Source organism: Kwoniella mangroviensis, chromosome 3 (assembly GCF_000507465.2).
Source record: "Kwoniella mangroviensis CBS 8507 chromosome 3, whole genome shotgun sequence".
Lineage (NCBI taxonomy): Eukaryota > Fungi > Basidiomycota > Tremellomycetes > Tremellales > Cryptococcaceae > Kwoniella > Kwoniella mangrovensis.
Genome location: NC_088829.1, coordinates 321046 through 337216, shown reverse-complemented (window position 1 = coordinate 337216; position 16171 = coordinate 321046). Strand labels below are relative to the sequence as shown.

At 42.3% G+C, this 16171-nt stretch overlaps 5 protein-coding genes across 5 annotated transcripts; 2 read left to right on the top strand and 3 right to left on the bottom strand.

The window, feature by feature from the left end:
• Positions 1-1078: 1078 nt before the first annotated feature.
• On the top strand, positions 1079-2821 carry I203_107950 (uncharacterized protein; the record flags this gene model as incomplete). The annotated part of the gene is made up of 7 exons (XM_019148130.1): positions 1079-1118; positions 1184-1318; positions 1390-1469; positions 1549-1758; positions 1817-2185; positions 2304-2538; positions 2649-2821. 7 exons carry the CDS (start codon positions 1079-1081, stop codon positions 2819-2821), a joined length of 1242 nt encoding a protein of 413 aa, XP_019002363.1.
• An 871-nt stretch (positions 2822-3692) lies between these two features.
• Positions 3693-6545, bottom strand: I203_107949 (uncharacterized protein; the record flags this gene model as incomplete). The annotated part of the gene is made up of 1 exon (XM_019148129.1): positions 3693-6545. The coding sequence occupies one exon, from the start codon at positions 6543-6545 to the stop codon at positions 3693-3695; it is 2853 nt and encodes a 950-aa protein (XP_019002362.1).
• A 600-nt stretch (positions 6546-7145) lies between these two features.
• Positions 7146-11569, bottom strand: I203_107948 (uncharacterized protein; the record flags this gene model as incomplete). Its single annotated transcript, XM_019148128.1, has 14 exons — positions 7146-7323; positions 7429-7514; positions 7581-8009; positions 8083-8293; positions 8360-8511; positions 8573-8707; positions 8771-9336; positions 9392-10024; positions 10089-10674; positions 10734-10834; positions 10907-11050; positions 11103-11225; positions 11278-11456; positions 11517-11569. 14 exons carry the CDS (start codon positions 11567-11569, stop codon positions 7146-7148), a joined length of 3576 nt encoding a protein of 1191 aa, XP_019002361.1.
• A 515-nt stretch (positions 11570-12084) lies between these two features.
• On the top strand, positions 12085-15079 carry I203_107947 (threonine-tRNA ligase; the record flags this gene model as incomplete). Its single annotated transcript, XM_019148127.1, has 11 exons — positions 12085-12346; positions 12435-12922; positions 12991-13137; positions 13198-13443; positions 13511-13541; positions 13613-13885; positions 13961-14208; positions 14271-14327; positions 14391-14560; positions 14659-14843; positions 14928-15079. 11 exons carry the CDS (start codon positions 12085-12087, stop codon positions 15077-15079), a joined length of 2259 nt encoding a protein of 752 aa, XP_019002360.1.
• A 336-nt stretch (positions 15080-15415) lies between these two features.
• On the bottom strand, positions 15416-16041 carry I203_107946 (uncharacterized protein; the record flags this gene model as incomplete). Its single annotated transcript, XM_065518295.1, has 3 exons — positions 15416-15667; positions 15747-15849; positions 15902-16041. 3 exons carry the CDS (start codon positions 16039-16041, stop codon positions 15416-15418), a joined length of 495 nt encoding a protein of 164 aa, XP_065372660.1.
• Positions 16042-16171: the final 130 nt, after the last annotated feature.

Genomic DNA, 16171 nt, shown 5'->3' with positions numbered 1-16171 from the left:
GTTTGAACGATACCTCTTTCGTTAGATCATTAGAATAAGAGAGTAATATCAGATACACTGTGGATAGGTGTACTTAAGTGAAAGGTCCTTCTTTGTCAGGTATCCTTCTCAACGTGTGAGTACAGCTTTCGACTGAGATGTCGTGTCTTCCCTTTGAGCTTTGTAGCTCGTCTTCAGAGGATTCAACCCGGTGGCGTTCAGTGTTGTTGTTTTGTTGTTTTCACAAACTGGAAAGACCATCATCTTCTCCTATCCCAACTCTGGCATTCTGATCTCCCCCCTCCGACGAATATAAAGGAAGATATCCTTCTTCGGTTTAGGTGTTAAACTCTCGGTGAAGATATCCCTCATTCTCCTCACATCACTCGTATCATCCTTCTCTGTTCCTGCGTCCTACATCCTACATTCCACATTTCACATACATCCGCTTCAATCTCCGAATTCAGGCCCAACTTAACTATCTTTTCTCTCTGTCCATTGACGGAGTTGCATCTCTCGTTCACGTCATCAAACTATATCAACACATCACACCTGCTTCACCGTGGCGGTCGCTCTCTTTTGTCTTCTCTCTTTAAACGTTCAATCTCCGATTCTTGTACATTTCAAACCCCTTTCATCTCTGATCGATCTCATGTCCTGTGTGACCGGACTGAGTAGTATGATCGGATATCCCGTCTCAAACCAACCTACGGTTATGGTTGATCGGCGGAGTCTGCAGTCACCTATAGAAATTTGATACTCCGCTCGATGAGATGGTGTGGAAGACGCGTTTTTCTTTTTCAAGATCTGGGTCTCTTGATTTATAAGGAGAAAAGTAGCTGATCCATAAACCTTGTCTTCCACATTTTCCTCATCTCCCATCTCGCCTCTATCCTACATATATATCCCCCTACCCTTCTCTCAACCTCATCGTCTAACCTTGCTCTTTCCCATTCGTACAACAAACTCTATGCCACCTGTCAACAAAATCACGCGCAAATCTCGTGGACGACCCACCTTCTCTCATCACTCTTCATCCAATCTCTCCCTGCCTTCGATTCCGCAATTACCGATCCAGCAGCAAACAACGCGAGAAATCATGTCAGGTGTAGGACTCGTGAACGGCGTGCGGGTGACTCGTGAGTGACTGAGGATCCACATCAGTCGAGGTGAGATGTTGATGAATTTGACTTTCGAATGTTAGCCGATGACCCAAGTCGAGTTGTCACCGTTCAAGCTCAATCGGGAAAGACAGGTAAAGAGATGAGCATCTCATACACCAATTGCAAAGTGGTAGGAAACGGAAGTTTCGGTGTGGTCTTTGCTGCAAAAATGCTACGTGAGTCATGATCCTACTCTTATGGTATGGTAAATAGACGGACTGGAGCTCACATATGGAAACTTTGATAGCTGTGAAGCACGATGATGGATTAGAGGAACCTGAATCTGAAATCGCTATCAAGAAGGTCTTACAAGACAAGCGATTCAAGGTGAGTCTGCCGTTGTTCAATTTGTTGAAAGTGTGGAGTATAATCATGCTGATCGTTGTGGATGCGTTGCCCACAATAGAACCGAGAACTACAAATCATGCGACTTGTATCTCACCCAAATGTTGTTGATTTGAAAGCTTTCTTCTACTCTAATGGTGATAAGAAAGATGAAGTTTACCTCAACCTCGTACTCGAATTCGTCCCAGAAACCGTATACAGAGCTTCAAGACATTATGCCAAGCTAAAGCAGGCTATGCCAATGTTACAAATCAAACTGTACATGTACCAGGTCAGTCAATTGATTTAATCTAATCACATTCATACTGATGGTTTCGTTGGATCGTTAGTTACTCCGATCACTAGCCTACATCCACTCCGTAGGAATATGTCATAGAGATATCAAACCTCAAAACCTCTTACTCAACCCTGCGACCGGTATTTTGAAATTATGTGATTTCGGTTCGGCTAAGATCCTAATTGCTGGTGAACCAAATGTTTCGTACATCTGTTCGAGATATTACCGTGCACCCGAGTTGATCTTTGGAGCTACCAACTATACGACAAATATCGATATTTGGTCAACGGGTTGTGTGATGGCTGAATTGATGTTGGGTCAACCTCTCTTCCCTGGTGAATCAGGTATAGATCAATTGGTCGAGATTATCAAAGTCTTAGGTACACCTACGAGAGAACAGATCAAGACTATGAATCCTAATGTGAGTGGGATTTGCTTTCTGACTTGTTTTCATGCTATCATCGCTTCCACTTAATAAAATCATATATTTGTATGTATTTGGATTGGGAGTCGTGCTGACATTGCCTCTCACCATTTAGTACATGGAACATAAATTCCCTCAAATCAAACCTCATCCATTCACCAAAGTTTTCCGACCTCGAACCCCTCAAGATGCCATCGCACTGATCAGCAACCTACTTGAATACACTCCTACAGCGAGGTTGACAGCTCCCGAAGCGCTTGTTCACCCATTCTTCGATGAGTTGAGAGTAGAGGGCTCCAGATTACCTAATGGGAAGGAGATGCCTGCGTTGTTCGATTTCACTCGGGAGGGTGAGTAGAAGCTTGTCCCTTCCCCTTTACATGATTCTGTATCATCACTCTAAAGCACCTTCTTTCGTTACGTGTTCTCTTGACTGACCGCTATGTTCATCATGATGCAGAACTTTCAACTCGACCAGATCTCATTCGACAACTGGTACCTCCACACGCCGAATCTGCACTTTCAGAGAGAGGGATTGATATCGAAGGATTTGTTCCAATCCCATTGGAACAATTGCGTATTTCTCTTGATGTGAGTTATCACAAACATCTCAATATATTCATTTACACTTAGCTGACCACTTGTTCTGCGTCATTAGTAAATCTCTGATTTCATGTCTTGTGTACACATAATCCCTCTTTTCTCCCATTTTCATACAATCATAAATATCGACTACAGAAAAAAAAATTATTCTTATTTCTCTTCATTCATCTTTCTTCTTAGTACGTCTACTTCATAATATACATATATAACGTATATTATATATTTTATATTCTATACTTATTCTATACCCGAAAGATATCAATATCTCCGTTTCCATTCTCATCTTTTATCATTTCAGTATCCTATTTTTCGTCTTTCTCTTAGCATCGCTCTTTCCTCTCCTCCTTCCTACTCCTGCCAAGTTGATCTAATTTCTGTTCATTTTATTCACATAAGGGTGATTGGGTTGATGAAGAATAAGGTGAAAAGGTGAATTCATTATCGAACTGAATATTGAATATCAAATGTATCTTGTGGAAGTTAGTACCATATGAGGATGGAATGAATGATTCATGAACCAATCAATCGATAGAAGTTTTTTTCCTTTTTGGAGGGGAGGGAGTGAGAGAAAGAAAGAGAATTAAAATCTCCAAAACAAAAAAACAAAGAAAGAAAGGAATAAAGAGTAATGTTTTTTCTTCTAACTATTATGTATGAAAAGTTGATTTTTCTTTTTTTAATGAATGCATGGAGTGTTAGTGTTATTACGTACTGATCGGTACGAGCACTGATAAAAGTATAGTCTGGTGCTGACGATGATATCGAAAAGGATCTGTAGTAAGTGAATTTTGATACATACGATATATGACAACAGACAGACAAACAAAAACATATAACTTATTGTGTACAAAGCGAATCCTTCGAGATATATACAGTACTGGTTATATGTTATAAAACATAATTATACAACCAATACAGGAGGTAACATTTCCTGTGGGATATTAAAATCATTAAAATTATTCGTATCATCGAAATTCTCAATTTCAGCTTGCTGTTGCTGTTGTTGGCTATCAGAAGAGATGATGACGAATTTGACTTTATTCCTTATCATCCTTTTAGTCATATCCACTTTCTCCATCACCCTCCTCCTGATCTGCTGTTCATCCATCATGTTTGTGTTTTCCGATATATCTTTTATCCATCTATTGATTTGTTCTACGATCGTTTGAGCTAACTCAACCGATAAGCGATTTTTGTCTTCCAATGATCTTCCATGGAACGTCACAGATAAAGAATTTTGAGAATTACCATAAAGGTAATTTGTCAATCCCAAATTATCATTAACAACTAAATTCGCTGAATAAATCCCAACCCCTCCTCCTTCCTGTGAATCCCCGGTATTGAACTGAACAGGTAATAAAATCCATTTCAGACCTTTGAACAAATCCATTTTTACAATTTTCTTTTCACGTAATGATGCATATCCAGGAGGAGGTTTTTCAATTGGGATCAATCCGCCAAAATCTATTGCCTGAAGTTGAGAGTATTTGACTGTATCTCCATAATTGTATTCTAACATCGATTCTTTATCCTTCATCTTCTCACCTGTGGTTTTGGATTTGTATTCCTCGGTCAATTGGACTTTACTTAAACCTGGTCCGATCAACATCAATAAGAATTCGAATTGCTTTTCATCAAATTTCTCATATACTCCTCCTCTGCCTTCAGCGTCGGTGGAAGGTTTATACCAATAATATTGTCTTTTATTTATAAACCTTATCATCTGGCAGGTTATCGTTCTGTACAATTCACCAAAGAAACTCGGTCCTTCACCTCTCTGTTTTGTCTTTTCGAACATCTCTTCTATATGACTTGACGAAACATTGATAATCATTTTCTCTCTTCCATCACTTGTATCTGGTGGACTGGGTGAGGTAAGTGATCGTTGTAATGATTGAAAATTTATAGTTTGAAGGGGTAAACCAGGTCTGAATGTCAATCTATTAATTTGAAATGGATATAAATCATTGAACAGATAATTTCCAGATTCCCTCGGTGGATAAACTTTTTCATTCAGGTGATTAACCCAAAGTATCAAGGTGTGCTTGACCCTCTCCAGTATCTCTCTCGACTGGTATATCATACCTATTAATCTCTTTTGTCCCTCATCTTGATCTGAAGTAGTAGGTTTAGGTAAAAATAAAGTATAATCAACGATAAAACCAACTTGTCTCGACCTCTTCGATACTTGTACTTTTAATGATAAATCCAACGAAAGTTCACTTCCATTCTCACTGAATATTCTAGAAATCAATAAACATTTTCCTATATATCTTAACCATTGGACCAAACCTGCATTTACAGGTCCTACCTTTTCTACGAATCCAGGTACTTTATCTCTCTCTTTGAAATGTTTAGGTCGGAATGAAGTTATAGCTCGATGATAAGGTAAGAAATAACCCAATAACAATCTAAATATATCATATTGCTCTTCTCCTTTTGTTCCTGATTGAGGTTGAGAAGCTTCTTTCATCTTCCTTTCAGTCCATTTATAAACCACTTCTCTAATCGCATCGACCCCCAAATCCTTCCAATGTCCATATCCTAAATTATCCCTTATGTCCTCTGCAGCAACTCCAAATTGATATAAATGTTTATTTATGAAATTATCCTGTACGGTCTTCTTATCTAATGGGCTGATATCCGGATCATCATCATATGGTATATTCGGATTAACATGTTCCATATTAGGATTTGACTGCGAAGATAAAACTAAAGGTAGATCAACAGCTTTTTCGATTAACATCTGTTGGATTATATCGATAATCGAGTTAGGTACAGGTCCAATCTTGGGTATGAAAGTTTCCTTGTTGATTATATCATTTGATTCTTTCAATACATTTTGAGGAATTTGATTCAACAAATCTAAATGATCGATCAAACATGCCCATTCTAATCTTTTCATCATCCCGACTAACTTTTCACTCAATTTACCACTCTTTATCAGATCGATCAAAGGCGATTGACTACCATCAATCATACCTTGTAAAACATCTCCATCTCTACCTCTCTCAGTAGATATATGATTCCGTTTGATATCCATGTGTGACTGGTCGTATATCCTATTTGAAGGATCTTCATGATTGTATGCAGCCACTGAACTCAACTCTTTACCTTGTATACCCCCGTCATCGAACGATACTCCCTTCTTGCCTGATAAGGGAGGTCGAGTCCATTGATTGTTCTCATCTCGCTTTAGTAAGATTGGAGGTGATCTACCACTAGGCCTTTCAGGCCTTTTGGTAGGATCTCGTTCCCATAACTTATCAGATAAGGGATCGATAATTTCATCGAGCAAGCTGGGAGCGTCCAGTCGAGGTACAGCATCGTCTTGGACTTGGGCTTGAGATCGTGCAGCTTGTTCTTGTGAATCCTTCTTTTTATCTCTTTCTTCTTCATCTTTACGTTTCTTTCTTCGTTCAGCCCCTTCCCTCTCTTTCTTATCTCGTTCTTCATCGGATGACGAATCGGGTGTACGTCCTCGATCACTTGATCTCTCCTTTCGGTTTTTCCTATCGGTGTCGGATCTTCCACTTTCCGAATCACTGTCCGGTCCACTTGTCCTACTTCTACCTTTTCTATCTCTGGCTTCGTCCCCTCCTTCACGTCTCTCGGAGCCTTTTCTTTTGCCCTTCTTTTTACCTCCACCTAGAAAGACGAAGAGCGCGATGAGAAGGAACAAGACAATCAATATCGCTTCTGGTCGAGCACCTCTGACCAGACCAGCTCTGTGTGAAGTGACTACTGATGCCATATTTGCGATGTATTCGATCTTTGCAGTTGTATTTGTATGATCGACTTTGTCAGTCAAGTGATCTTTTACGGTGCAGTAAAGACAAGTGTAGTCTAAAACTCACTTTGATGAAGATATCAATCAGTTTCCTCGTCAATGTTTGTTGGGGTAATTTGAGTTTGAACAGGAGTAATCTGGTTGATCATCAGCAAATATCGTATTTCGTACTACTGGTTTTTAATAATTATTGTTCAGAGCAAATGAACTTGAATTGCTAAACTTACTCTCGTTGTTGACGGTTTCACGTTAAGAATACTGAGATATCGGTGCTCCTTAGGTCATATCTCAGCCGATCACCTGCTCTCAATATCCACATCCCATCCTTTCATGATGATCTAACCTATCCTTTCACCCAAACCTCCAAGATCAGCAAATCACATACCCCTATGTGATAAAGGACAAACCCTGCAAGTTAAGTAACTTTCAGTACCGCAAGCCAATCACGAAATGCGTTAGTAAATAGCATGCAATGCGTCAATATACCTTTATATGTGTCATATGCATATTCATGGTCGATATGGTGCAAAAAATGTTATTTCGTCTCTTACAAAAACCGAACGATCAATCTTCATCTTCGTCTTCGTCCTTGTCCACGTCCATCTTATCATTATCATCCTCCCCATCTTCAGATGGCGCTGCAGGTGATCCCTCATTTTCATCTTTCGTCTGTTCGTCTGCAGGTGCTGCTGGAGTTTCATTTTCATCTTCATCGGAATCTTCAATGTACGCTTTTGACTTGCTGTGATCATCACGAAGATAGAATCAGCGATCAGATTTCAGTGAAAAATTACGAACACAAGAACAGAACAAGTGCAGATGAAAGTTAAGGCGGTTTGCGACATACAACTGTTTACCCTTTTTGGCAGCTCCCACATTAATCTCATCATCTTCATCCTCATCGGGATCTTCTACGTTCCTCCGTGATTTCCTCTATCGTCACAAAACCATGATCAGCTAGATTCCCCCACATGAACCATAGAGACGCGAGTAACTGACCTTTGATTTAAGCATCGCCAAAGTATTCCTTGCTTTCCTGGCTTTCACCACTTCTTCATCTTCACCTTCTCCCTCCTCCTCCTCCTCTTCTTCACCTTCATCAGGAACAACATCATTATCATCTTCATCCGAGAGCACTTCACTTTTACTTCTATTCTTTCTACCTTTCTTACCTTCCGATTTCTTGGTAGATCTCCTACGTTGTTTCTTCTCTTTCGGTTGACCATCTTCCCCACCTTCATCAGCGGAATCGATCGTACCCTGCTCTTTCCTCTTCTTCCGTTTCTCGATATTATTCGTTTTCCTAGCTTCCTCCTCTGCCGCTCGGGCGTTCAACTCTTCTTGCCATGCTAGTGCTTCTTCTCGAGCTCTGCGACGTTCTTCAGCCAACGCTGCAGCCTTAGCTTCGATCTCTGCTCTTCTCGCAGCCTACAAGGTACGAAACAGATACATCAGCTGTCTATGAATGTTCACGGTGATCTAGCAGCCTGCATGAACTTACCTCAGCAGCTTGTATCCTCTCTTGCTCGGCGGCTCTCATCTTTCGAGCTTCCTCTACTCTAGCTTGGAATTCGTTCTCATAGGCTTTCTGCTTATCCATCTCTCCTGGTACTCTTCTTAGAAGAATATCACCATATTTAGCTCTTTGATCAGCCAGATCTGCATCGTATGGAAGAGGTCCGGATCTGTCATCGGCAAGTGCTCGGAAAGTGCTGTGTAAAGCGTAAAGAGGTCAATGTCGTGCGACTCGATCGAAGATTCAAGTAGCGTTCACTCACTTGACAGCTTGTTGAGCTTGCTTCAAAGCGATTTCCAATTCCTCCAATGTCCTCTTAGACACGTCAAGCGAAAATAACATTTCAGCTGCTTTCTGCTGAATCATCGCTATGTTGTATAAGATAGCTCGATCGGAAGGCTGGATGTGCATTGCCTGAAGAGTATCTAAAGATCAGCTTGCAGTAAATAAGAGAAATGTGGTAATATCAACTAACCTGTTGACAATAACCCAAAGCTTTATTCATTGCACTGAAATTACCTTCTCTATTGGCTAGGGCATACCAAGCTCTGGCAAGGTACAGTAAGACAGATACATTACGCCCTTTGAAGGCATTCGAAGCTGTTCCATACTATTGCAGAAAGTGCAAGTCAGCTATCGTTAACCTCGGTGGTCAAACCCTTCGATAACTTACCGATTCGATCGCTTTTTCTTCTTCACCTCTTATGAAATAACAGTGCCCCATATTAACATTCACTGGACCATCTGCCAAACTATCCTTGATCCTACTGAAAATGGATAACGCTTGACCAGCCAATCTCGCTCTATATTTACCTTCATCTACACCATTCAAATTACTTTTAGGTGGAGTCAAACTATCTTCTACCAGAGCGATGGCTAAACCTTGAGCAGCATGAGCACAAGCCGGATCGATGTGTAAAGCCCTTTCGTAAGCTTCAGCAGATCGTAGATACTGTTTAGGTCTATCTGCCACCTCTTGGGAAGCTTTGGCTTCTCTGCCTAAGGTGAAATGTAACCACCCCAAAGCACAGAAAGTATACGCATCTGATCTATCGTACTTCAGTGTCTGGGAGGTGAAAGCCAAAGCTTCTTTGTATGATCCAAGCGAGATCAGGAAGTTGGAGTACACCGATCGGAGAGTCAAATTCGTCTCATCAGCTTTGAGAGCTTCTTTGAGCAACGTATGAGCATCGTAATTTCGACCAGCAGAAGCGGCGATTAAGGCGAGTCGTACTTTTGCTATATGGCGGGATTCCATCAGCCCATGGACTTTTTACTGCTTGTCACTACTTACATTCCATATGTTCAGGATGCTGCCTAAGAACATCCCTATACCACTGAGCAGCTTTAACGGTATCACCACCTTCCTCATACGCTCTACCGAGGTTATATGCCAAAATGGTCTTCAGGATCTCAGCTTCTTTGCCATCTGTCGAGGATATCTTCTGTAACGCTTCCTGATACATTCTTTCGGCAGTTTCGACATTGCCTTGCAGCTGGAATAGTACACCCAGATTGTCTGACATCCTTACAGTCTTCAAATCGGGTGGTCTCAAATCCTGAGTCTCCGGTATCTCATCTAGTTCAGATTCCGATTTGATCGACAAGGCAGTTTGATACGCGCTAATCGATCTTTCCAAACTTTCATCTTGCCATAGTCTAGCTAGATCCACGAATATATCCGCATCTGAACCAATTCCTCTTAATTTTGCCCAATCTTCATCACTTTCTGCTGTAGCTACCAAGTTATGCAACTCTGATAACATGTTTCGTGCTGTGATTCGATTCTTGGATAATTCTTCGTTTGACATACCGGGATGTGGGTAGGCGAGTAAACATGCGTGTAGGACTGTATATTCCAGTGGTCCTTGACCATTCAATCGTTTGGCGGTTTGTTCGATAAAGTTCAGTGCTTCTCGCAGATTGCCTACACAAAATTTAGGTCAGTCACTCGAATGACAGTGGCATTGGTACTCGTGTGAAATACTTACCAGACTTTATAGCTATTTGTCCCAAGGTGAGCTCGGCCAGTATGTTCACAGTTTTGGGATCGTCCGCTTTAGCAGCTGCTATATATCTTCCCGCATCCGCTACATCCCCAGCAATAAAACCCAATCTTCCTCTTTCAGCATTCGCCAAAACCGAATGTCGTTTGTTATCTGAATACTGTATCGCTCTCTCGGCCAATTTCGATGCCACGGGTAGTTGGCCTCCCTGACCTGATATCGTTGCCAAGGCTAGAGCTGAAGCGGGTGATTTGACGTTCAACTTGAAAGCTCTTTTGACAAACTCTACACCTTCCGTTTCTAGACGCAATCTCTCATCTCGTTTCAATGCCGGTTCTCTCGCCAAATTCAGTGATGCAAGACCAAGAAGTAACAAACAGACCCAAGATGTTGGTTCCCGACTGAAAGCTCTCTCCCACGCCGTACGAGCTTTTGCCTTATCTCCTAATTGCCATAGACATAGACCGAGACCTATACGAGGATCAGGGGACATCTCGGGATTGAGGGACAAGAGTCTTTGATAGGTGATAAGGGCCGCTTCGTGAGATCGACGAGCGAATTGGAGACGAGCCTGTAGACATGAAGGTAAGCTAGTAATCTGATATCATTACTTTGGGGCAACAAGCTTACTTGAGCTGTCAATGCTATCAGGTTATTTGGCTGCCGCTGTAACAGCCTTTCTACCAAGGGGTGGGCGAGACCAGGTTGACCGGTGGCAAAATAGTGTGTCACTGAGCATCAAGTCAGTTGGAGATTACCCCTGCATTCGTTGTAATTAGCTGTTGAGCGTGTGAACTACATACCTCTTCCCATTGCCAAACTAACAGGTTCATCATCTTGTGCAGCTCCCGACGCTCGTAACGCTTCACTTGCTGCGTTCAGATTCGCAGCAGCTTCTTTGTGGTAATAATCCTTCGTCTTGGTTCCCTCAGGTATCTTATCGTACTCTACATTGTGCGGTCAGCTATGCTTGTATCGAGCTCCAGAATGCAAGCTCACTTGTTGTAGGTAGTATGACCTTTGGCGCTGATTTTGCCAAATGCAAGTTCAGATGAGCGAGCATAGAATGTAAATTTACCAAAGCCACTGGATCAGGGTGTCTACCGGAGCCTCCAGCAAAGACTGGTCTCGAATATCAGCTGTCGCATCACCATACCGGAACACTCAAGCTTACAAGTAATACCTCTTTTCAACAGCTCTTCTGTCCTAGCCCATCTCCCCTGCTTCCAATGTTCACTAGCTATCAAAGTCCAATCCCTACATTCCGCTGAATAGTCTACCAACATATCTGGGATGACGGCGGCGATCTCATCTTCAGCAAGGGAGTTCAGGTCAAGGTCGGTCTGAATACCGCTATCTCGTTTGTGAACAGAATAAGCTTAGAATATAGGACAAGAGCGGTGAACGACTCACCCTTGACCGTAAATAACTATTGTTCTGTCGGTCTGCATCTCCCCTTCTGCCATTTTGGGCGTGGAACCTTGTACAAGTTCGTGGAGAAAGTACCTAGATGATGTATAGTTTTCGATCAATCCGAGTCTGAACGTTGTTTTTGACGTACCCGGGAGGATGACGGACAAGGACAAGAACGCCTCGACGCAGGCCTATTCAGCCCAGGTCACCTTGCAAGTAGGCACACAAGTCCATGATTCTCGGCGTTCTGCGCACCTAATTCGATGCAAGCGCTTGGATCCGAAAAGTCAAAAGTCTGAAATTCAAGTTGTGGTTGTGTATATATGTGCATGGTTCAAAATACGAGTCAGAATAATCCTTGATATAATCGACATTACATATAGTCAAGCATAAGATCAGGTGAAAGACACTGCCTTTACCAAAGGCTTACATGCTCATTAGACATCCACTCGCTGCCAGAGCCCTTTTCCCCATTGCAAAACCTACTCTCAACGCTGGATACCGGCTCATCCCTTCAAACTCGACTTTTCCCTTACGACACATCTCATCCATTAGACGGTCCAGCAATATGTCGTCTGCCGCTCACCCTGTCCACTCATCTTCCGAGCCCGCCAAACCCGCAGAGGGCTTGGAGCCTGTCACACCTGGAGCTTCCGCTACCCAGGTCAACAAGAAGCAAGGCGGAAATGATAAACCGAATAAAAAAGAAAAGAAAGAGAAGAAGGGTGGTGGTGGGGGGCCATTAGAACTTAATCCTCCACCGGAATTCTTCGCTGAGAGAATCCAGATCTACGACAAGTACAAGGCGGAATATGAAGAATTCGTTGCTAGTGAGTAAATCATGTGTTCTCTTTCAATCTGATAGATCTTTAATAAGTTGAGCGAAATAATTGATTGATATTCACGGGTGTGTTACAGAGCAAGAACGAGTCGCCATCACTGTTACACTACCTGATGGAAAGGAGATCGAAGGTAAAGCATGGGAGACTACTCCATTAGAAATCGCTAGAGGAATCTCACCTGGATTAGCAGACAAAGTGATAATCGCCAAAGTGAACAATCAAGAATTATGGGATCTCACTCGACCTTTAGAATCTTCTTGTGACTTAAAATTACTCGATTTTGACTCGCCCGATAACAACTATGAAGCACGACAAGTGTTCTGGCACTCGTCCGCGCATGTGTTAGGTGAAGCTTGTGAGAGGAGATTTGACGGATGTTGTCTTGGTTATGGTCCTCCCTTAGAGGAAGGTGGTTTCTTCTACGACATGAGCTTAGCAGGTGGTAGAACAGTCAGTCAAGAGGATTACAAAGGTATAGAAGATGTTTGTAAGATTGCCGTGAAGGAGAAACAACCTTTCGAAAGGTTGGAATTACCAAAAGAAACTTTATTGGAGATGTTCAAGGTCAGTGCAAAATATCTTGTATCGTCATCTGCCCGGAGAGATTTTATTGACATGAGTTGGTTCAATAGTACAACAAATACAAACAACACTATATCAATGACAAAGTACCTGACGGAACCAGAACCACTGTATACAAATGTGGTCCTTTGATAGATTTATGTCTCGGTCCTCATGTTCCTCATACAGGTAGAATCAAGTCTCTTGCTGTTACCAAGGTGAGTGAAATTCCAATTGACTATCTCAACCAGCACTAAGCTAATGACCTATTTGTGTAGAACTCATCTTCTTATTTCCTCGGTGATGCGAAAAACGATACCTTTCAACGAGTGTACGGAATGTCCTTCCCCGATAACGACCGAATGAAGGAGTACAAGAAATACCTCGAAGAAGCTGCTAAGCGGGATCACAGAAAGATCGGTAAAGATCAGGAACTTTTCGTGTTCAACGATCTCAGTCCTGGAAGTGCTTTCTTCTTGCCACACGGTATGAGAATCTACAACACCCTCATGAACTTCATCAAAGTGAGTTAGGAGGACTATTGAACCTCATATATTTGTGGTCGTAGCCGTAGCTCATATACGATTCTAGGCTGAATACTTCAAACGAGGATTCTCGGAAGGTACGTTTTGCTTTTTCACTGCTTTGCGCGTTAATTGACTGTGACAGCTGACTGAAATTCGTGGATAACAGTCGGATCGCCTAACATATTCAACTCCAAATTATGGGAGACATCAGGACATTGGCAAAACTATTCTGAAGATATGTTCAAACTGAAAGTCGACGAAGATACATTCGCTATGAAACCTATGAATTGTCCGGGACACTGTGTGATCTTCGATTCTAGGGAAAGATCCTACAAGGAATTACCATTACGATATGCCGAATTCGGTGTCTTACATCGAAACGAAGCTAGTGGTGCTTTGTCTGGATTGACAAGAGTGAGAAGATTCGTACAAGATGATGGTAAGCTGACTCTTTCAATTTCTATCTCACAAAGAACGGAACAACCTGATGATAATGATTGATGATCTGGTATAGCTCACATCTTCTGTACACCCGATCAAGTGGAATCTGAATTATACGGAGCTTTCGAATTCCTCGATGCTGTATACAAACCATTCGGATTCACCTACAAGGTCGGCTTATCCACTCGTAACCCAAAGAAATGGATGGGTGATCTTGCTTTATGGGACAAAGCTGAGGCTACTTTGAGAGAAGTGCTGGAAAAGAAAGTTCCAGGTAAATGGCACGTTAATGAGGAAGATGCTGCTTTCTATGGTCCTAAGGTATGTATTTTGCCCGACAGACTCAATAATATCGAATGCTGAATGATTGGACCTTACGTTAGCTTGATTTCCAATTGACCGACGCATTGAAACGAAACTGGCAATGTGGTACCATCCAAGTAAGCTCAGCTATGCACTTTGCGATATGATGTATAATTTAAGCTGATATCATGGTTCTTCAGCTCGATTTCAACCTTCCCGAGCGATTCAACCTCAAATACCACTCTGCTGAACAAGCTTCCGACTCCACCCCTGGTGCTCAATTCGCTCGACCTGTGATGATCCACCGGGCTATCTTAGGCTCGTTGGAAAGGTTTATTGCTATCATCACTGAATCTTCGGGTGGTAAATGGTGAGTTGGATCGCTCGATGACCCTCAAATATCCTATAGCAGTCGGTATCTAGTGTAAGAAGAAGGATGATTCACTAATTTGCTTGTCACTTGTGCAGGCCTTTCTGGTTATCACCTCGACAAGTTGTTGTCATCCCAGTTGCTAAAGCATACGTCGAATATGCTCAACAAGTCTCCAAACGATTTACCGAAGCTGGATTATACGCCGAAGCCGATCTGAGTGATAACACTTTGAACAAGAAGATCAGGAATGCTCAAACTGCTCAGTGGAACTTTATCATGGGTGAGACCTTTCTCTCACATCGGAGTATGAGGTATAGTTGAGATGAATTCGGTGGCTGACTGAAGTCGTTTGGATCTGAATTAGTCGTTGGTCAAGATGAATTGGACTCTCAGTCTGTCAACATCCGAAATAGGGATGACGAAGTGCAAGGCAGAGAGGAGACTGTTAAACTTGATGTGGCAGTTGAGAAGTTGACCGCGTTGAAGGAAAGTAAAGCTGCTATAAGTAAACTGTAGACAATCGTAAGGTTGAAGAACGACATAGACTAGATCAGGTTGAACATACAGTATCAGCATCATTGTCTTTGGTTTGGATCGAAAGTGCAAAGGTCCGGGAGTGTAGGGATGGATGCGGTGGCTGCTTGTACAATTCATGGGGATGATATATGATTTGTATGATGAGTATGAACAAGTATGCATCGAAAACTGAAGATGTTGATTCACCGTATATACATATCATCAACTGAAATATCTTCTTTGCAACTACTGAAACTGACCTAGAACTGTATTCGTTCTGTCCAATTTCCTACATAAATGATGCGTCATAACACTGACCATGTCGGGAATTGTCATTCAGATATGATCTTTGTCCCATCTGGTAGTAGCGTGGTGTGGTCGACCCCAAGCTGGAGGAGGCGGTTGGCAATAGATGGGATTAGATGGTCTCGTTCTGTATGCGCTCGACAGATTGCAGTCGGGACCAAAGGTATCTCGAATGATCTGATTGATATCTTCGAGAGTAGGCGATCGTTGAAATGCAATAGGTAAAATCAATTTATTAACAACTCTGTTCATCTCCTCAGCCTCTTCCTCATCCGTTCCACTCTAATCCCCGGGTCAGTATTTGACGGGCAATCTCCTCAACACTCAGATCCGTTTCACCTGCCTCTAAATTGGACGAGACCATTGACTCGGCGTAGAATTTCAGTCTCTTGTGCTCGGTCGACAATTGGGAATTAGGCTGACCGTTCCCACTGGCACCTTGGGCCGACTCATGATAGTTACCACTAGCTGCATAGCCGTAGTGTCCTTGGCTCGCCCCGTGTTGATGGTATTGACCTTGGGGTCTTTGAAGCTCCTTGCTGAGGATATTGCTGAGTAGAATACCATGAATACTGTGATGACTCAGGTGCGGATCGATATAACCCGCTAGCGCCACTTTGACGATCCGTCTCGTTTGGGTATGATGGATCACTCATGCTGTAATGGAAGATTGATTGTAGTCAATACAGCTAGAGAGATCCCTGAAGTCGGAGTTTCGATACGAGCCATGAAATATTGTTGCATATGAGTACGACATGATGTAGACCGACTCTATCCACTTTCTTT